A 23,121-nucleotide genomic window follows, 5' to 3' on the forward strand; every position below is an offset into this window, starting at 1 on the left:
AACCCTTCTTTCAGTAAGGATATTATACTAAAAAGCAAGGCACAATCCGATTCATGACATATCTCTAGGAGTGGGTTGTGCCAGCATGTCAAGGAACCAACCAACCAAACAACAAAAACAACAGGCATGCTTAACACTGCAAATTCATAGCTGCCATTAAGAAGCCGTATTAAGAACTAAACCGAAGCAACGCCTTGCTTATTATTTTGAGTATACATGCGTGGGCCCTCTTGAGCTTGTTGACAGCTACGCATTTCCCCTGTACTTGCGGTAAGTTCTCCGTTGGGCTGAGTAATTTTGTCACTTCTCGCACTCATTTAAAACGCACGATGAAAACACTGAAAACACCCAAACAGTCTTCTTGTCTCTCTCATCACACCGTTTCCGCAATATTTAACCCGTGCAACTTTACCTACTCCGCTGTCCCATTATCGCTCAGTTCCTCTCTATATGCCTCCTGGTCCTGCGAAGCATTTCTAGGTGAACTTCGGCGACATTGAGCCTATCCGTCCGTCCGTCCGTCCGTCCGTCCGTCCGTCCGTCCGTCCGTCCGTCCGTCCATCCATCCATCCATCCATCCATCCATCCATCCATCCATCCATCTATCTATCTATCTATCTATCTATCTATCTATCTATCTATCTATCTATCTATCTATCTATCTATCTATCTATCTATCTATCTATCTATCTATCTATCTATCTATCTATCTATCTATCTATCTATCTATCTATCTATCTATCTATCTATCTATCTATCTAGCTGCTTACGTTTCGGTGCTCTCGTGATCACCCCCTTAACTTGGCGTGAACCAAAATTAGCATGGGAGGGTAAGATGGTTCGACAAATACGACGCGCTAGTCAAGGCATGAATAATGTCACAATCCCGTCGCGTACGTCGTCAAAGACTTCCCTTCCAGAGTGCAGCAAACACCCACGGGTGAGTATGTGCCATTGATATGCGTCTGTGTACCACAGGTGATTGATACTTAGTATCGATCGAGGAACGACGGGAACACACATAAGCAAGTTTAACACGCGAGCGTTAAGAAATACCTGACATCGATAGCGTCGGCCTGACGAATGCAGAGAATAAACGTAAGGGACGCAGCTGGAGTCAAACCCAAGCCTTCTGCGTGGCAATGCGGCATTCTACCACAGACCTACGTCAGGCCTTGGAACTACTTTTCAAATAGACACTAATCTTTGTAAAACGTCAATAGTGGTTGCAGTGCTGCCTACTCAATTTTATGAATATTACATATATATACTTCTTTCATACAGCCGTCCATCGGGTTAACGTCAATTGTGGTTAGGTGGCATGCGCTGAAATTGACTTATGTAGCAGTGCCCAGGACCAGCATCCTCACGAGCATCAGTGCTTCATGCCATCTTCTGATGTTGCGAATACGCATGTTCCTGTTGGCATTATTGTGCAAGTGCGAACAACTGGTTATATAAACATGTGCAACTCTTCAACATATGTCTGTGCGTGCGACATTTGACATATACTTAGCATCATTTGAAAAAGTGTCACTCAATAAAAAAAAATTGCGACACGCTCACTTTCCCTAGCATGCTTCGCATAGCGTCGATTCCCAAGGTACGTGAAATCTACCGGATTTTTTCACATGAAGACACTGCTCAGCGAAGCCACGGGAAGAGCGTAATCTTAGCACGTTTTTATGTGCACTACAAGACACATTTATTTTTGTTTCTCAGAATGGCAATGAATCATGCATGGTGCTTATGATGTGCGTGTACATGCTTAACTCATAAGACGACAAAGTTTCCTTTCCCCCAGTATTTACTGCATATTGATGGCGCGTTACAGAAGAGTTTTCTCTCTCACTTACCTCAGCAATACGCCAAGAAGAAAAAAAAAAGAACACAAAAGAGCCTGAGATATTGTTTCTACAGACTTTCTTGCTGAAAGAGCGTGATTACTAAATAATCACTTTCATGAGGTCGAGTAATGTGTTTGTGACATTTCCAGAGCCTTCCAAAATTCCCAGAATCTACAAAAGAGACGCAAAATCCCCGAAAAAGACAGAAAATGCCTAGACCTAGGGTACCTCTCTCGGGTGAGCATCATTGTTTAGAATTCGCCCATTTGGCTGTCGAACTTTCATTTAGTTCGTTTGGGCATTTTTACTTAATATCCACAAAGGGCACAAAAGGAGAGAGCGTCTCCTAACTTGGCCCACTCTTCGTAAGCCACTTCGAGCAGGTACAGCAAAAAAGTACACAACATACATATAAAGATTAAAGGAAAGAGTAACGCTGCAATTATTGGAGGAACATCAGTCAAAGATTCAAAGAACACTGTTCCTTAACGATACAAACAAAATGAACTGTAATTATCCAGCACTATTATCATATACTTGAGCGCATACAAATTGAAGTGTAATGTGAAAAACGATGAGTACAATCAATATGTTACACACATTACGTACTTTCAGCCAATTCACCCTGCACAAGTGTTGTGCTTAGAAAAAATATTTTATCGTGGTACGCCCGAACATTAAGGACAATACACGCAAGCGTGCTGTCCCTAACACAGGCTTGACGACTGGGAGTACGATGTGCTCTAACATAGGAGAACGATGAGATGTCCCAGTTTCAAGAACATGACTGGCTTGCGCAAGGAACACTTCATGCCACATGTGTTACTTTCATAACACGCTTCTCGAGTTGTGTAGTGTTTTACAGCAAAAGCTGTTATGAGATCAGAACAATGGTTACGCGCGGCGCCGTAGTTGGACGCCGCCATTACTGCTGGTGTCCATAACTAGTAAGGCAAAAAATAGTAAAAAAGAACTCATCAAGTAGACAATGGGATTTGAATCCCGGTTCTCTGCGTGCCAGCCCAGTATTCTACAAAAGTTTTTCAGTTACTGGGACGTTGCACACAATAGTGCAACTTAAGATTGCAATAATTCATAATTAACGTACTTTATCTCTGAACCATTTTAGCTTTTAATTACTGTAAATTATAAATTTAGTGCGTATGATCTGCCCAACTCTTGGCTGAACCCCCTGAGTGGGTAGGTGTCAATGTTCCAAGGAGCATTATTATTATCATCATCATGATCATCACTGCGCCACGCTGGTTCTTGGAACTTGTTTTTAACTCACATTAGGCAGGCTTAATGTCGGGAAAGGAATCACGTTAATAAGAGTAATAAAGCGTTTTAGAACAACACATGAACAACCAGGCATGACACACTGCAAATTGCGTAACGAGTGGGTCGTCCGATGCTCCAACACATTAAAAAACTGGTTCTTTATCCCCTGTGGCACATAAACACTTCAGGGCAGAGTTATTCAATCATACGAGTTGCGAAACTGCGTTCTGAAACCCGGATACGCTATTGGCCGACCTAGCGGGAGTGAGCAGATCGTCGCGCTCCCTGGGAGCAACAATACAAAACACTGCATCACTCTTTGTGCGTGCGCTGCTTTTTAGGCTGCTCAACGCCGCGTGTTACACTGGCGTCGTCGCCTCAAAATAAATGACCTTGGCTTGCATGGCGCCCGCCGCTGCTGTCAGCTTTTTTCGCTCTGCAAAGGCGTAATCAAAGCCGGATCAAAGCATCAAGGTTTATTTCGTCGAAGGTTGTGCTTGGAATTTCGAGCTACGATGGTTTTAACGCTGCGCCCTGATTATTTATATTACTCCTCGTTTGCTTGTTTGAAAACGTGCGCATGGGATCCATTTCTCACGGGTAGTTTGACGAATCCTTTTAACTGTTCCGCTCTGCAGTTCACGAGATGTCTCACTAACACGACGTGAGTGATGGTCGCACAAACAAGACGCAGATACGGTAGAATGCAAACCAAAGCACAGCAGTACCGATCAGTACTTACCGCGAATCGGCCACTATGTCTTGTCTTGCACGCAGTGGTCAAATTCCACTGATCGCGAAATCAATGAGACACCAGCTGGGATACCATATAATTATGAAAGCCAGATGAAAAGAAAGTGGGAACTTGAACACTGCTATTTACTTGCAACTAGCACTGCAAGCGTTCTTTTCTCTTCAGGTGCTATGTTTGTGGAGTCTTTCCAATGGAACCGGCGTTTGCTGCTCTGGCAACGTCGTCTGCTGCCGTCGACAGACTCACAGGTTGGATCCAGCCGGATCAACGCTGCATCCCGCTTGCATCACGCCTTGCCGCTCACTATTTTGCCGAAATGTAAACATCGTGGGCTCGTCAAATGGATCTGCTAAACTATCGACTTCGCTGCACCGTCCATTACGCTGTGCTATCTGTGTACCACGCGAACATGCCGCTTATAGCCACGTTACTTCTAGCGCAATGCGGAAAACATGTAGAAGGACACATCAAAAGAACAAGCAGCTCCTCTGTCCTTTACCACGTCTCCACCACTGCGACAAACGAACTTGTTCAGCACCCTTAAGCACCTGCTCACTTAAGAACAAGTTCTAGGCGCTGCCATGCTGTTTGGCATAATGCGGAGGCGCTCACAATCTTGCTAAACGCAAAACAACACTAAATACCCCGTTTTTAGTTAGTTTTGCTTTCAAGAAATGGCGCTACATTATACTCACTTCTGCCATTTCAGCCAATGTTGTGTTTGAATTTTGATACATGGAGCCTAGGGGGAGTTTCCTAACTTGTATGATTGAATAACTCTGCTTCATGCATAATTCTTCAACGTCGTCAGCCGCTGCATAAAAAAATTTGCGCCAAATTTCTAGCAAATGTGTAGCGGATACAGTGATTCTGTATCGCCAACAGGTGTCTCACGGTTTCAACGGTTGGCCTTATTTATTGAAGAGCCCCTGAATCATCCACAGGCGTAAATATAGTGTTGACACGGCCGTTGTGTACGAGTGCGCAGCGAAAGCGGGCACGTGGCGCATTTTCAGTAGGTTTCAACATGACAATGCCAGCATTTACCATCATATATAACAACATTGCGATAGAACCGGCCTAGAAGGAACTCGCAATAAATGGGATTTAGGTAAATTTTATTGCAAAATTAAAACTTTTGGAGTATTCAGTAGGTTTCAAGAAACTTTTTACAATAAATGAAAGAATGTAGCTTAACGGAAGCACGTGCTCTTTTATTACCTTTCAGCGGTTTTAGCTGGAAAGTGGGTTATGAAGATGAGTCAGTAATACGTGAAAAAAAAACGGAATCGAATTAAGAGCCGTCTAAACACCTTCATACGTCGCTATGCATCCTCCTCGGGCACCAAAAATTTTTAGTATACCTTAGTCCTAATGTCGGCCGTGTTTGTAGAAGTCGTACTCGTTTTGGTTCTTTGAAAGCCGTTCGATGCGGTGACGTCGGAATTACTTGGGCACACTCGACAGTGTTTGGTATTGATGTTTCGTGGCGAAAAAGCACGTTCTTTCGTTTTCTCAATAGCCATCATCTACGCAAAAGTGGTGAAGAGTTCAACAGTCGTGGAGAAGAAAACCGTGACCACGCGAGAAGGGCAAACCAGTGGTACGATAATAACTAGGAGCGCACTTATGTTCCCATGGTGTACGTTTGTTACAAGACTGCCACTCTAGCGTCGCCAGCGCGAAGTCGGCGACGGGAATGACAGCAGGTTGGTTCGTTCCGTACGCAAGCAGAGACAGTGAAGAGATCAGAGACGTGAGAAAACAAAACAACTTTACTCTATTGATATTGCAGCACACGGGATCTAATACAACACTTCAATACAACTAACAAAATACATCGACACTTGATACAACTAAAGAAATATATAACAGAAACAACAAATCGGCTTACGAGAGAGAACTATTACAAGCTACACATACTAACAACAATAGAACTACGGAGTAGAAAGTTCGAAGATATAAACAGGTGAAGGCATACGTGTGATGACCGGCAGCGTTGTGTCCCCGACGATCGGATGCGAGAAGTCGAAGAGAGTTCTGGCACGACTGCGATGTCGGCGGTGTTGCAACGCTGGTGGCTCCGGGAGGCTAGTGCTTGCAGGTGACTTCGAGCAGGTTGAGCTAACTCGAAGCGAAGTCCCGATGTCTACGTTGCAGACGTTAATATCGCGTCACAACTAGACGAACGGCTAAGTTTAGGTGGCCAGCCGATACAGAGCCACACTAAAAACTTCTAGAAGAGATGCTTGTTGATCTGTTTCTACACCATGTTGGTCAGCGACTAGTCTGCCTAGCAGGGCAAAATCCTGCGCTTAAATCCCTCTCATGTCTCCTCGCTCTCTTCCTTGGGGACAAGAGACCTCTACCTGGGTCCAATCATGCGCGTTTAATTGATGGGAAACTCCACCCCAAAAATATTTCGACCCCACCCCTTTTTAATTGGGAGAGGGCCCGCAACTAGCGAGAGTGACAACCTGTCGGGTTGTTGTCATACGGCTTGGCCACCAGAGCGTTTCCCACGCTTTTCTCCGTGGGAACGGTCAACCACTTAGCTCTCAGCGGGTGCGTCTTGTAGTCTAATCCTTGTTCGGGGTATACCGCGGCCTTCTACGACCTTGCAGACGTCGCCACAGTTACAAAAGGATTAACTGTCGGCGGCGACGTTCTAAGGAGAGCACCCCATTTTGCACTTATCGGTTCCCTTTCATGTGCCGCCGTTTCTCACGGTCAGTCGGGGAGTACGGCGCCCGTTAATTGCCGTGACGCGGTGTCGCCGAAAATAGCCGTCCGTGACAATGTTACACGTTCAGCGCGCCACCTTCCTGGTCACACCAACACTCTTCAAAGTGCAAAAATGTAAGTTCCTTCTTGAGGAAAGAAATGAACGGTTGTCTATCGGTTTTGTTGAGCCTAATGTTCCATTGAAGGACGTGTTGCGGATGTTTTTCCCAATTCAGATGCCCATTTTCTTACTTACTCACGTTAAGGCATTTCCGTTGCCAAAGACGATTGTTTGAAAGTAAAAAAATAGCTCGATTTACCCGTGTTTCATATAGTCTTACTGAACTTTATGACGGTGTTGGTTTATTCATTACTAAGACGTATTCAAAATCAGAGAGTTGTAAAATTCGAAATGTAGTTCACCATGCTGGGAAAGAAAGAGACAATCTGATTCGATAGCAAATGCACAGCGTCCCAAACCGAGCGCACGCACCCAAAAACAGGTACTGGAATATGTCTGCACATATTTATTGTCTTGATTGTGCCTCGCTTTATCAATGGACTTGCGCGGACTTACAAATGTTCGTAGCACTCGCGTGGCGAATTTGTACTAAATGTGGATGACGCCACAGAAAATGTCACAAAGCGGGCTTTGTGACACGTATTATAAAGAGGATATTAAGAAGAGCACAACGTGCCATGCACTACTGGGGAAATTGAAACACCACGAAATTTCTCTGTGATCAATTTCCACACTTTGAGTCATTTATGACTTGGCCCATCTGAAAACTCTGCTAAACTAACAGGGTCAGTAAGGCAACCTTGGTGAATATACTACCGGCCTGCGCCTGGGCCACGCAGGAGGAGTTCAGACTATTTTTCTCTCTAACTTCCCAGGCTTTCTTATCGCTCAAAGCTGATTCCTGAGATATACGCAATTCATTGCGCCTGCTTACCGTGTCTCTACTTTATCCGGGTAGTATGCCATCTTCGCAACTAGTGATTCATTGTCAACTTAGCATAATTAGAGAAATGTCAACACAAAATATGGCACACTGATGTAGGACTTTTTTCTTGTTGTTTCCTAGTGGTGCTCAGTTCACAATTCTTCACTAGAATGCCCCGACTCTGTGAGTCACAAGTTTCTGAAGCAGAATACTCAACAAGTATACAGGGTGTTCCACGTAACTTTAGCCAGAGTTTCAAATTATGCTGGCACACGTAATTACGACGCGACCAAATGCATGTTGCTTACCGTTGTTGCCTGGAGGTAGGCTATGTTGTGCTCTCAAATATTGTTTAATTAGATCTGTTTATTAACTAACTTTTGAAGGAACGAAGATGAATAAAAGATTTCAATGAGAAAGTTATGGATCGTTTTGCAAAATGTTCGAACTGATTGCTTTGACTTTCATATCTGTTAAGTACTTGGGTTTTTCTGCTAATTACAAATGCCCACGAAATACAAAAAATACCACGTGACAAACCCGCTCGTTCGCCAGTGCGCACAATGATTCTACTGCTCCCTAACGTTCCGCGTACAAAAGACCATAGCATAGGCCCCATGTGATGTCTCGCTGGGCCACAGCGATCGTGGTGGCTTTACGATGAACACGTTTTGCTATCGGCCACAAAAACGATAACCGCTGTGACTGCTTATCACTGTCATGAACTGGTGTGAGGAAAGGGTGTGGTTTTAATTTTGTGGCCATTTGTAAATAGATAAAAAAACATAACACTTAACAGATACACAGTTCAAAACTATCTATTCGCACGTTTCGCAAACCGATTTACAACTTTACCACTCAAATTTTTTATGCATCTTCATTTCTTGAAAAGTCAGTTCATGAAACAGATTTAAATGAAGGATATTTGAGACCACAAAACATACTCTGACAAACTCCAGACAATAGCGAGCAACACGCATTTGGTTGCGTCGTGATTGCGGGGGCCGGCATAGTTTTAAACTCTGGCTAAAACTACCTGGGACCACCCCGCATAGGCCTGCAAACATGAATGCCGTAGTCTTACAAGTACGGATGAGACCTGCGGTCTAATCACTCGATCCAATGGCTTGTGCATAAACGTATGATACTAACCACATTGATTACTTTTTATTAGCATTATATAGACAGCAAGTTTTCCTCTAGTAAAAGAACGTGCACTTGTTGGGTGGATTCATAGGTGAACCCACTGGACAATGGTATGCTGCAGCAAACTGAGGAGAATTCTTGACAGGAACGTTGCACTCGTCAGCCATAGTCTGCGGCCGATGGGCGCAGAGAGCGTAGCAGTAAGCGATAAAAAAAATTTGGTCGTCCGAGTAAGGTTCCAGGTGAATCACCCTGTAGTCAAGCAGGTCTAAGTAACCGCCTCCTACCGCAGCTTCATAGCTTACGTATGCGAGCTCAATACCTGGGATAAATGGAAACACGCTCAGAGGTCGCCAAGAGCTAGCGTTCGCGCTTGCGCGCACATCGCATCTCGACTTCTTTTCGTGAGCGGACGCTGACGCTGGTGTAAGCCAGAGACCGCGTTGGCCTTCTTCGTTCACTCTTACACCGATTTCGTCGAATGACTTCACCATCCCACGCGCTGCAAATGACGCCATCCCACCATACCTCATCGCCAGAGTAGCGTTTTTATAAAACAATGGCGGATTCAGCACGCCGATGGCCAGTGTGAGCGCATTAGCCAAGTACAAGTAGAGCTCGAGTCCGAATTGCGGAAAGAGGTGAACGCTGTACACGTCTCCAAAGTGTTCGTCTCTGCGGAGTTTCCGGTATATCTCTGTCGTCTCTACGAGGTTTGTGACGAATGTTTTGCCGGTCATCTCGGGAAACAAGCCGTAGAGTTTGTCGCGTGTCTTTCTGTCGAAGAAGATTTCAGCGGGCAAAATAACGCGGGTCATATTCTCCAGTTTTCGGAAGGCCAACATTTTGCTCGGTCCATCCATCCAGGTCAGATTGTTGAGAAGTTGCTTTGCGTTGTCTCTCATTCTTTTCAGAAGACTATCGATGTAATTTCGGTGCTCGATTTCGGCATAATAGTCAGTGAACGATTTCGGCAAGACGAGGAGCCCCAGACGGGATTCCACGTATGCCATGCAGCTGCGTTCCCAAAACGTTTGCAGCTCATCTTGTTTGTCACTGAATCTCAAGGATGGTTCGCCAGTCACTGCCCACAGATGAGTCTGTATAAATATCCACGAGAGCCCTATTATAAGCTTGTCGTTGCCGTTGGTTTTATGCAATTTGTCTATACTTTGAAATATCTTGACGTCCTCAGCGATGGCGATGTCGTCGTTCGTCCAGTTGAACTGTCTGTCATGCTTCCTAAGAATATTTAGCCAAAGGCCTGGCGGTAGCGACGACGTCTTCGTATCTAGGGCGCTAAGATTGAACCAGTCTTGCTGTGGGGCGTCGTGCAGAAACGCAAGCTTGGCGTTAAGTATGGCCTGCTCGAGGTTAAGGAGTTCCGACGCATTGATATTTCTTCTGGAAGGGTTCACTTCCAGGATGCCGTAGTGAGCGTCGACATAATCCTCGTATTTACCGTGCTGCGGTTTATTGTGTACTCTCTCTTCCCAACCCATGTCCAGCCGACCACGTGTGAACAACAGAGTGGTGGACTGACGCACGGCGACGGCTCCCATGTCGAAAAGGAAGTTCATCCGCCAGTTCAAGGCCATGTTCACCATGACGTCAAGTGGTTGTACTCCTCGGGGCTTGCTCTCGGGCCAGGTTAGGCTAAGGACTTTTCTTAGCTCGGCGAACCGTTCCAGGTTTTCATTTTTGTGCTTGCCGGCACTCATACAGCTGCCGAAGAACTGCGTGGCCTTGCTTGCCCGCTGAGCGTCGTTTTTCACTTCCTTGATTGCAATGTCGTACGCGTCGGTGATCATGCGAGCCTCCGTCGATGGTCGGAGCGTCGACTCTTTCCAGCCTCCACAAACGAATCCGTGGAAGTCGTGGCACGGATCTATAGCTGCATTGATGGCCAAGCTCACTTCATGTCCGAAGGCAGCGCAGTCGGGGGTGCTGCAGAAAGCTATTGTCTTAGGAGATGTTGTGTCCCGCGAAAAAAGGTAGTGAAGCAGTGGTATCAGTAGGCTTAGAAGCGGTGTCACGATGATGACGAGGGCAACGGTAACCACCCTGGAGAACTTCACCTGACTCCCTTCGGCAGCACAGGCTCCGGCATGCGATGCTCGGACGCTCTGCATTAAAACAGAGCAATGAGTTCGTGATTCGATGTCTTTCACGAAAGGTAGCAATTAAATATTAGTTATTTATGATGCAATGGCGACCTTTTGCGTCAGCGTTACGTTTTTTAACAACTCAGTCAAGGTAAGCTCTACGGATTCCAAACTGAAGCGCAGCCAATAATTCATTACAGCAGAGAAGGGAGGGATGCTCGAAGCTTTTGTTACTTTTTAGCATTTGTTTGAATGCAAGTGCCTGTATTGTGATTGTGAACAAGCATGAAAGCAACATAATTGAAAGAAAGGCAGGAAATTTCAGGGGTTTGCTTGTGTGTTCGACACAAACAATTATAGTATGCAGAAAACTACAGCAGAAACGCACATATGACGTTATCTATTACCTTTCCTTATAGTGCAGTTATTATGACGTCAATTTAAACTTTTTCAATTTGTGAAAGAAATCATCATTTACGTCGGCTGGACCTAAGTACACAATCGTCCATTTCAGTCTGTCTGTTAAGAGTTCCTTTGAGGATCTGAAGTATTTCATGTACGGCAACGACAAAAGGTACCTACCAAAGGAAAGGACGAGTACTTCGTTTATGCATATTGCCGCGAACCATGCATTGGGTTTGTTTTTTTGTGTTTTGTTTTTTCGGCCTGGCTGCGCCGGCCTGTGCTATCACTGTTTTCACAGCGTTTCGAACAAACGCTATCACCGCGTTTCGAACAAACGCTATCGAACAGCGCTTCGAGCGTTCCGAACGAACAGCGTTTCGAACAAACGCTATCACGGCGTTCTCGATACAATTCGACTATTCGAGAAACCCTCGCGCCGAGGGATATAAATTCCCGCACAGCCGATGCCGCGACATTCGATCGCCGACGCTCACTAGGGTGCCCGTCGTTTTGCCGGCCGCTGCTTCGCCGCCTGCGTATTCTTTCAGTTGTTAGGGGAGCACAGGTTCACTAGCGTGCCCGTCGTTTTGCCGGCCGCTGCTTCGCCGCCTGCGTATTCTTTCAGTTGTTAGGGGAGCACAGGTTCGCCCCAATAAACTTGCTTTCCTTATAGACAACTGCGTCGTCCTTTGCTGCGTGACATCTGGTGGAGGTGCGGGGTACATGAACCCTAAGCCATTGCCAAGCCGACAAGCAACCCCAACACGACAAGCACGCCCAACTCGTGTCAGCCGCCGACAGCAAGGCCTTCAGCCAGAGTTTGGACTGCTCCCGGATAAAAAAAGGAAAGAAGACGTAAAAACCACGATGATCAACGCAGGCACCATGACCAGCGCTACCAACCCTCCCGTCGTTCCGCAACAACCTCGTGAGCCCCCATCATTCCGAGCATCTCCTGGTGAAGACCCGGAAGAGTGGCTGGAGAAGCTGGAGCGCATCCGCATCTTTAACAGGTGGGATGACGAAGAAACGTTTAATCAGTCTTTTTCTATTTGGAGGATGCAGCTCGAACGTGGTTTGAGAAACATGAAGGCTCCCTAACCGACTGGACTGTCTTTAGGAGCGAATTCCTCAAAACATTCGCTACGGTTGTGCGGAAAGAACGAGCCGCCCTTTTGTTGGAGACGCGAATGCAACACCCTAACGAAGGTGTTGTACTGTTCGCTGAGGAGATGAAGATGCTGTTCCGGAGAGCTGACCCAGAAATGGCAGAAGAGAAGAAGGTGCGCTTTCTGATACGGGGAGTTAAACAAGAGCTCTTCACTGGACTCATCCGCAACCCCCCTAAGACCGTCACTGAGTTCGTCACCGAGGCTTCGATGATCGAGAGGACCTTGGATATGCGTTCGCGGCAATACGATAGACCACTCAACACCCTTTCGGTGAACCCGGTAAACGCCCCTGGATTGGCGACGGAAGACTTGCGGGAGACCATCCGAGCCGTCGTTCGCGAGGAACTGAGGAAATTGTTCCCAGCAACGCCACCGCCCCAAGTCGCCTCCCTCACTGACGTCGTCCGCGAGGAGGCTCAGCAAGCACTGGGGAATTCCACGCCGTCGGAAGCATCTTGCGAACCACAAGCGATGACCTACTCCGCTGCTGCTCGTCGGCCCCGACCCGTCCCAACCCGTTATCAAGAGGCCCCGCTATACCGCCGCCCAATGTCGCCCGCCCGAACCCCTGTAACCCGAAACCAGGCGCCCAGGAAGACCCAGGTGTGGCGAACGCCAGATAATCGTCCGCTGTGCTACCACTGCGGAGAGGCCGACCACGTCTACCGCCGCTGCCCGTACAAGAGGCTGGTTTGCGTGGGTTCTCCGTCGACGCACCCCACCCACGAGCCGGCCAGCGCCCATTTGAGATCGAAGAATACCTGTCGAACACTAGCCGTGGACCATCCCGTTTCAACCGTTCGCCGTCGCCCTACCCGTACCAATCCCCCAACCGTCGCAGCAATGCTGACTTCGCCCGTGGAAGGTCCCCCAGCCCACGAGGGGGAAACTAAAAGCAGCAACTTCTGGAGGTGAAGTTGCACAACGGCGAGAAAATGAAAACCCTCCAACGACGCAAGACCGTGATTCACGACATGCCCTCATCCCGACGACCCGACGACACCCTGACGAGACCCCCGAAAACGACGACAGCTACGCTGCACGACGCGTACCCGAAATGACGAAGCCTGCCGCTGAGAAGATGACGATGACGACGCATAGTGCCCGACCATCAACACGCGCAAGCCGCGATACGACGCCCCGACGCACCCGAAATTCGAGGAAAGCGGCATCCGACGTCCAGTTGTCCATCGACGGCCTTGACGTAGTCGCCCTCATCGACACGGGAGCCGACTACTCGGTCATGAGCGGGTCATTCGCGTCCAAGCTAAAGAAACTTACGACCAGATGGGACGGTCCACACATACGCACAGCAGGAGGCCACCTCGTGACCCCAAGTGGAATATGCACATCGCGCGTCACCATTGACGACATACGTACCCTTCAGAGTTCGTCATTTTGCCTAACTGCTCCCGCGACGTAATTCTCGGAATGGACTTTTTGACGGACAATGGCGCAATAATTGATCTGCAGACCAGGTCGATAACGTTTTCTTCCGATCACTCCCCGACGCCGCAGCCGAACCTCGGACACCGTGCTGCCGTAAGGATCGCCGACGATCACGTCACCCTGCCACCCCGCGCAAGCTTGATGATCGCCGTCTATTGTGAAGGTGCTGCTCCTGACGTCGGCGCTATCGTGGAGACTGACCAAAGGTTGCTTCTAGACCATGGTGTGTCTGTCGCAAGAGGCATTGCGCGGTTTAAGCAACGCAGATCCCACGTTTTGGTCACCGATTTCACCGAGGAGTACCAGCATCCAAACAAGGGCGCTGCAAATGCGTTCATCGAAGAATCGCAAGAAGCGAGTCAAGTGATCGCGGTCGCCACCTTTGAACGCGCACGCGCAGATGCTTCCAGGCTGCCACATCCTTTCGACGTGAACCCGGCGCTGTCGCAAGAAAATCGGGACAGATTACTGGAGTTGCTCCGTCGCTACAGCGAGTGTTTTTCCTCGAACTCGAAGTCACGTCAGACACCTTTGGCGAAGCACCGGATAATAACCGAAGATGAAGCCCGACCTACCAGACAGTCACCGTATCACGTTTCTTCACACGAGCGCGAAGCCATCCGGACTCAAGTAGATGGCATGCTCAGCGACGACCTAATACAGCCATCGAAAAGTCCGTGGGCTGCGCCGGTTGTACTCGTGAAGAAAAAAGATGGCACTTTAAGATTCTGCGTTGAATACCGGAGACTAAACAAAATCGCCAAAAAGGACGTGTACCCCTGCCACGAATCGACGACGCCCTCGACCACCTCTGCCAAGCCAAGTACTTCTCATCCATGGATCTGAAGACCGGCTACTGGCAAATTGAAGTGGACGAGAGAGACCGAGAGAAGACTGCATTTATAACCCCGGACAGTCTATACGAGTTCAAGGTGATGCCGTTTGGGCTGTGCACGGCGCCCGCAACGTTTCAGAGAGTCATGGACACTGTGCTAGCAGGCCTGAAGTGGCACACTTGCCTCGTATACCTCGACGACGTTGTCGTATTTGCCCGGACTTTCGACGAACACCTCAAAAGGTTGGAATCTGTACTCGAGGCCATTCGTACATCGGGGTTAACGCTGAAGCCCGAGAAGTGCCGTTTTGCGTACGAGGAACTCAAGTTCTTGGGTCACGTTGTGAACGCCGCGGGAGTTCTACCTGACCCGGCAAAAACATCATCCATTGAGAACTTCCCAAGGCCGAAAGATAAGAAGGGTGTGCGAAGGTTTCTCGGACTGTGCGCATACTACCGGCGCTTCGTCGCAAACTTCGCACGCATTGCAGAGCCACTCACGCGCCTGACGAAAGAAAGCACCCCTTTCAGCTGGGAAAACGACCAAGAAAAGGCATTCTGCGAGCTGCAACAACGCCTGCAAAACCCGCCCGTGCTCGCTCATTTCGACGAAAACGCCGAAACGGAAATGCACACGGACGCTAGTGATATCGGTTTGGGTGCCATCCTCGTCCAAAAGCAAAGCGGTTACGAAAAGGTAATCGCCTATGCAAGCCGTGGTCTGTCGAAGGAAGAGCGAAACTACTCTGCCTCCGAGAAGGAGTGCCTGGCTATCATATGGGCCGTTTCAAAATTTCGCCCATACGTCTATGGTAGACCGTTTAAGGTTGTGACAGACCATCATGCGCTGTGTTGGCTCGCCAATTCGAAAGACCCCTCTGGCCGTCTTGGGCGGTAGAGTTTGCGCCTGCAAGAGTTCAACGTTACAATATTCTACAAATCTGGCAGGAAACACTCCGACGCCGACTGCCTGTCCCGCGCCCCCGTCGACCCGCCCCCACAGGACTCCGATGAAGACAGCGCGTTCTTCGGAGTCGTGACAGAGAGCGACCTAGCCGCCCAGCAGCGTGCCGACCCTGACCTCCGCGCCATGATCGACTACCTCGAAGGACGCAACGTCGCCGTGCCTAGGGCGTTCAAGCGCAACTTACCAGCATTTAGCCTCAAAACCTCCATCCTAGTGAAGAAGAATTTCAACCCCGGAACGAGAGCGAATTATCTTCTTGTCATCCCCGCAGACCTTCGTGACGAAATTTTGGAAGCGTGCCACGACGACCCGTCTTCCGGACATCTCGGAACAGCTCGCACGATTACAAAAATCAAGGTGAAATACTTCTGGCCCCGCCTTACATCCGATGTCACCCACTACGTCCGGAGCTGCCGTGACGGCCAGCGACAAAAAACCCCACCGACGAGACCCGCCGGACTTCTGCAGCCGATCGCCGTCCCAACGAGGCCCTTCCAACAGATCGGAATGGACCTTCTGGGCCCGTTCCCTACATCCCGATCCGCGAACAAATGGATTGTCGTAGCGACAGACTACATGACGCGCTACGCAGAGACCACCGCTCTTCCTTGGGGAACTGCACAAGAAGTTGCAAGGTTCTTTATTACCCAAATTGTGCTGCGACATGGAGCCCCTGAGGTCCTAATCACGGACCGCGGAACGACCTTCACTGCGGAGCTCATGCAAGGAATCTTACGCTACAGCAACACAGATCACCGAAGAACGACGGCGTACCACCCCCAAACGAACGGACAAACGGAACGGCTGAATAAGACTATCGCGGATATGCTGTCTATGTACGTCGACGTTGAACATAAGACGTGGGACCAAGTCCTCCCGTACGTCACGTTTGCGTACAACACGGCTATCCAAGAAACCACGCAGAAGACACCGTTCGAGCTCGTCTACGGAAGACGGCCAACTACGATGCTCGACGCCATGCTTCCGCACGTAGAAGACGACGAGCTCAACGCCGACGTCCAAAGATACCTCCAACGTGCGGAGGAGGCCCGCCAGCTCGCTCGAGTTCGTATAACGGACCAGCAACTGGTGGATGCAGGACGCTACAATCTCCGACGCCGAGACGCCGAGTACCATCCTGGAGATCGTGTGTGGGTTTGGACTCCCATTCGACGACGTGGACTCAGTGAGAAACTTCTACGACGCTATTTCGGACCCTACCAGATTCTGTGACGTGTTGGCGAACTAACGTACGATGGTGACTCCCGTACATCACGACGACGCACGCGGCCAGAAGTCGTCCATGTGGTTCGCTTAAAACCTTTCTACGGACGATGACGAACTTTTATTTTAATTTGTTTGGACTGTCCTTTATGTTAGCATCGGGTCGATGCACTCTTAGAGGGGGGGTAATGCCGCGAACCATGCATTGGGTTTGTTTATTTGTGTTTTGTTTTTTTGAGCTGGCTGCGCCGGCCTGTGCTATCACTGTTTTCACAGCGTTTCGAACAAACGCTATCACCGCGTTTCGAACAAACGCTATCGAACAGCGCTTCGAGCGTTCCGAACGAACAGCGTTTTGAACAAACGCTATCACGGCGTTCTAGATACAATTCGACTATTCGAGAAACCCTCGCGCCGAGGGATATAAATTCCCGCACAGCCGATGCCGCGACATTCGATCGCCGACGCTCACTAGCGTGCCCGTCGTTTTGCCGGCCGCTGCTTCGCCGCCTGCGTATTTTTTCAGTTGTTAGGGGAGCACAGGTTCGCTCCAATAAACTTGTTTTCTTTATAGACAACTGCGTCGTCCTTTGCTGCGTGACAATATCTGTGGGACAAGTGTTACAGTGCTATCAAAGACAACAATCAACTTGCATAGCTATATGCTATCTCCAATTGCTGTCATTTGAGAAAAATGTTCTCAAATTTGAGTACAGCATCGGGAGCAACCCCCTCTGTGAAACAACATATTTTAAATACTTAGGAGTGACAATTACGAACAACTTAACTTGGCACCATCATATTGAATTAGTTTGTTCTGGGTCATTTAAAAAACTGTTATTTTCGAGCGAAGTTGCATAAAACACCGAAACACGTTAAGCTGCTTGCATACCACACATATGTTAGACCTAGACTGGAGTATGCCTGCGTGGTTTGGAACCCTCACCAAGAACACTTAGTTATCAAGTTGGAACGTATTCAGAGGCGTGCAGTACGGTTTGTGTGCTCTAGATATAGAAGGCGGGATTCAGTAACTGACATGGTCAATTCATGCACTTTAGAACCACTGGAAATTCGAAGACAAAAACAAAAACTTCGAACGTTATATCGTATAATGCAAGAGATATTAAAATACCCAAAGACGAGTACATACGCCTTCTCGGAAAACGTAGCGCCAGATTAAATCATGATGCCCCCATCAAACCTTTCAACGCGCGCACTGACATCGTTCGGTGGTCATTTTTTCCGGATGCTATAGAACAATGAAATAGTTTACCCCATCATGTTGTTAACCGCACCGATGTGCAATCTTTGGACAGAGAAACTGGTGCTTATTTTGGTCATGGTTGAATTGAACTACTGCCAATTTTGGTTTTTTGTGTGCATTGCTATTTGAGTGCCAGTTGTTTTGGTTTTTTGTTTGTACCTACTATTGTACTCCCTTCCTGTTATGACCCTCAAGCGAGGGTTGACAGTAATAATAAATAAATAAATAAATAAATAAATTTCAGCTTAGACTTTCGCATATTCACCTGGCCTTTAATGGCGACCGTCTTCTTAAGCGACTGTTTCGTTTGCGGCTTGGGCTCCACAGGACCTAGAGAGCCAACAGGCTGCACAGGTTCCACAGGCATCCCTGAGTCGACAGGCTGCGCAGCGCCTGCAGGCGTCTGCGGTGCGGTGCCGGATAATTTCAGCGCAGCTTGCTGTTCCATGCCAAGAACCTGTGAAGTAAGGCATAATGTATAATATTCTATTCAATACTACAGTCACAGTGCGCCTGAGCGGGTAACTTTATATTGTGAACGCCTAATACAAGAGGCTTCTAGCGCATCGGCTTCCGTAATGGCAAGGAGGAGATGCGTGGATTAGCAACAACCCATGTCACAATTCTAACATATAATCGAGACGAAAGAAAAAGCTTATCCAGCTGTATTTAATTTCTGCTTTTTGTATAGAAGATTAGGTCTGAGAGTCTAGAAATTACTACGATTACTACGCGTATAGATGCAGAGTTGAAGTTTCAACATCCGAACATTACAATTTCTGGGTGGTCTTGAAGGCGCAGATCAGATTGGTGCTAGATCACTTCAACGAAGTGTACAGTCAGATGCAAATGTTCAAGTCTGCGGCATTTGAGACTCAAAAGCAGACGCCCACTAGCGGCACCAATGGACGTGCACTACGAGCTGACGTCACGAACTCGAGTGGTAGTCACTGAAACCGCCTTCGCATTGCATTGCATCGCCGAGTGCATGAGCGGCACTACTACATTATTTACGGAGGTGCTTAGCTGCAGCACAATAGCCATCTGGGCAAGACCACTTCGCAGTTTTCAAACTTTTACTCGAGTGTCGGAAGACCAGCGGTATCTTTTCAAAGTATTGCGTTGAACATATGAAGTGTGGCTGTTAAGTCACATTGCATGTCCTGTATTAACATATATCTAGCCACGATCATTTAGCTAGCTACGTATCACAACCACAGTTACAAGCTTGTAAGCACCTATGTGCAATGTAAAACGTAAGGAACTGCGTGGGCATGCGTTTCAAAGAAGCTCCCTGTCTCTTCGATTGAGCTCTTAAAATTTATTTCTTGTACGCTGTGCGGGTTTATTGATTGCGGACCATATCTTAACGTACTGCAAGCACTCTTGTCGTGTTTATACGTATGTATCTATTACGTCTGGGTGCTCTCGTGATCACCCCTTGAACTTCGCGTGAAGCAAAAGTAACATGGGAGGGTAAGATGGTTTGCCAATTGTGATGCGTTTGTGAATACATTAATAAGGGGAAAATACCGTTGCGTACTTAATCAAACACTTTCCACCAGACAGTGCACATTTCCACTGGCGTGTAAGTACCACAGATGTTTCACACTTAGTATCTACCAAGGAACTGCGAGAGCGAACACAGGCAATTTTAACGCGTGAGCTTTAAAGGGCCAGTAGACAGACCTGAGGTTCAAAATTTTTTCAAAAAGACGTATGTGCATTTTTTTTTTGCAAACACGCTGCCTTAAGAATTTTGCGAATACGTGCTAGATTAAGGAAGTTGCAGGGGTTATAATTTTGGTCTAAGCTGGTTTCAAATTTTCACGCTGCCTCGCCCCCTTCTCCCTTTCATGAATCGGAAGCCGTAGCCCATCGTCGTGACTGCGTCCGATTCAGCAACGTGACACCACGTCAGCGATAGGCGTCATCGGTGAACTTTATCAGTCGCACTTCCGCTTCATTGACGCCACCAGCCGCGAGTCAACCGTGGAAGCATCAGGTGCGAAGTGTCGACCACAAACGATCAGGTCCACGACGTACGTCGCTGGATGGCCGATTCGCTTTAGCCATGCAGCGCGCAGGGCCTCATCGTAAGGCACCCGATGCCGATGCTTCTCTGCTGCCCAGTCGCTCGATTTGCAGCCGACGACAGAGCAACGCTTCTTTCCCGTGTTCATGTCAAGGGCGAAGCACGTTCGTACGTGCGCCCAGGCGCTGTAGTTGAACTGCGAGGACATGTCGAGACGCGCGCACCCACCTCCTAGCTGCCGGCTCACGGCTTGTCTTCTCCGTGAAAGACAGAGAAAGAAACGCCGTGGGTGAGGAGGCACCGCTAATGGGAGGATGAAGGGAGGAAAAGCAGGCGCTCATTGGTGGTTTGCTTGCGCGGAAGCCGGCGGCAGCGGCAAAAATAACCCAGCGAGCGATTCGCTTGGCGGCAGAAATTCCACGACGCTCACAGGATAAAGAGAGAAAAGCGGCGTCTCGCGAGCGGAGCGCGGCGCCGCCAGTGTGTTGGTTACGACTGAGTGTGTCACAGTGTTGTCGCGCGCCAGGAGAACATCAGGAATAGGCGTGACGACATAATCACCGTCAATTACGGATGAACTTGTTGCCAATTCAGTATGTACTGCAGAAAGTACTTCTTTGATACAGCAGTCACGTCGGGTTAACGTAAGTTGCAGTTAGGTGCCTTCAGCTGCAGTTGATTTATGTAGCAGTGTGCAGAGCTACCATCCTCGCAAGCACCAGCGCTTTACACCAGCTTATCACGTCTGGTGTGGCTAATACTCATGTTCCTGTTGACACCGTTGTACAAGTACAAACAACTGGTTATATTGTGAACATTTACTTTTTTGCCCAAATTACTGGGCCCGACGGTTCGCTTTGACTGGCCTCTCGACTGCGAATCAGCCTTCAACCATCTCAAAAGTCCTCTCGCATCTGAACCAGTACTTCGCCATTTTGATGACACTGCACCCACAGTCCTGCATGCTGATGCTAGTGGTCGTGGCGTCGGTGGTATTCTCCTGCAGCACGATGAGTCATCACGTGAAAAAGTCGTTGCGTATGCAAGCCACGTCCTGACCAACGCCGAGAATTACATTACTGAATAGAAGTGTTTAGCTGTCGTATAATCTGTGCAGAAGTTTCGACCTTATCTGCACGCCTGACATTTTACCATTGTTACACACCATCATGCCTTATGCCGGTTTTCCAAACTCAATATTTTATCAGAGTGCCTTGATCAATGGACTAAATGTCTTCAGGAACATGACTTACACTATTACCTACAAGAATGATAAGAACCACCAGGAAGCAGATGCACTTTCTCGCTGCCAAATTCCGATGACGCCATCCACTGGGCCCGCAAACTTCAGCGATGGACGCTCGGATGCTTCTTTTTCATCTGTTACGTCCTCACCCGCGATTGACAAGATTTTTTGTGACGACCATAGCTCCATCCTTACGCACAAACTAACTGAAGCTTATTGAAGGCTTATCAAAGATGATCTTCGGGTGAATTCGAGACCTCCTTACACCCGCCTTCTCTGATAGCTGAGGTAGTTCAAGCTCAACAACAGTGTTCTTTACAATCACATCTATCACCCGGACAGTCAACGCTGGTTGGCCGTTCTGCCTCGCACTCTTTGATTCAATATCCGTAAGCCCTATTACGACGACATGGCTGCTGCTCACGTCGGTTTTAAAAAAACAAACGTACGAGCGAATTAGAGGGCATTTCTACAGGCCTAGTGTGTCCACCCGCTTAGGAAAGTACGTCTCCTGCTGCAAACTTTGTCAGCGCCGAAAGCTTCCGATGTCACCTCAAAGCGGGAAGCTGCAACCAATTCCATGTCCATCGGCACTATTTCAGGTCATTGGCATTGATCTGTATGGTCCTCTCCCTACGACTCCTAATCGCCATCAATAGATAGTGACAGCTGTCGACCACTTGACACGTTACGCTAAAATTTCCTGCGTGCCTCTGCTTCCTATGTAGCTAAAGTCATATTTCACTCCTTAATCTTGCGTCATGGTTCCCCTAATGTCATCCTCAACTACTGTGGAAAAGCTTCCATTTTGCAAATTCCGAACGAATTGCTCAGAGCTTCCGGCACCGGCCACAAGACAACCTCCTGCTAACACCTCCAAACCAACGAGCTAATTGAGCGATTTTAACGCACGCTCTCCGACGTGATTACCATGTGCATTGAGCCATACCACCCAAACTGGGACGCAATTTTGCCGTTCATAACATTTCTGTATAATACCACCGTGCTACGAAATATTTACTACTCGCCATTCCACTTTGTCTATGGCCGATCGCCAACTTTCCTTCTAGAAGTCTCGCTCTCGACCACAGCTGTTATCCCATCAGCATCCTTCGGTGAACAATATATGTCCCGCCTCCGTCACTGTCGCCAGCTCGGCGGACTGAACACTGAAGCAAGACAAGACCATAACAATCTGCATGACGAGTCATATACCATCGTGACCTTCTACCCCGGCTGTGGGGTGTTACTCCGTAGACATCAGTTCGCTCTCGTGGCTTGTATGACAAATTGCAGTTACGGTTCCTCAGTCCATACACAATATTAGAGTGGACCTATCGCGTTAATAATCTCATTGAACCTGTGATTGCTCGAACTGACCGGTGCTGTTGCGATACCGAGGTAGTGCATGTCTCACGTATGAAGCCTTCCTCAAGGCGTTCGCCACATCAATAAGTTGTGGCAAGGATAGCCACTCCCATGCGCAGGGAGGGTGGGCATTTAAAAGGCGCTTCATCACCTGTGCATAACCATAACCACATAGTGTTCTTCGTCTTCATCGTTAGTGCTCATTGCACCTGAGCTTGTTATGTGCCTCGGAGGTGACTGCTTTGGACTCGTCTTCCAGGCCTAACAAACGTGTGTAAAGGTCTACGTCGCAATGTAAACTCCTGCAACCATTCAACCTATGTCAGTACCCGCAACATAATTTTTGCGT

At 48.2% G+C, this 23,121-nt stretch overlaps 1 protein-coding gene across 1 annotated transcript; it reads right to left on the minus strand.

Moving 5' to 3' along the window:
* Window positions 1-8,752: 8,752 nt before the first annotated feature.
* Window positions 8,753-10,831, minus strand: LOC142765886 (neprilysin-11-like). The gene has a single exon (XM_075867690.1). The coding sequence runs from the start codon at window positions 10,829-10,831 to the stop codon at window positions 8,753-8,755; it is 2,079 nt and encodes a 692-aa protein (XP_075723805.1).
* Window positions 10,832-23,121: the final 12,290 nt, after the last annotated feature.

This window comes from Rhipicephalus microplus, chromosome 6 (assembly GCF_043290135.1).
Source record: "Rhipicephalus microplus isolate Deutch F79 chromosome 6, USDA_Rmic, whole genome shotgun sequence".
Lineage (NCBI taxonomy): Eukaryota > Metazoa > Arthropoda > Arachnida > Ixodida > Ixodidae > Rhipicephalus > Rhipicephalus microplus.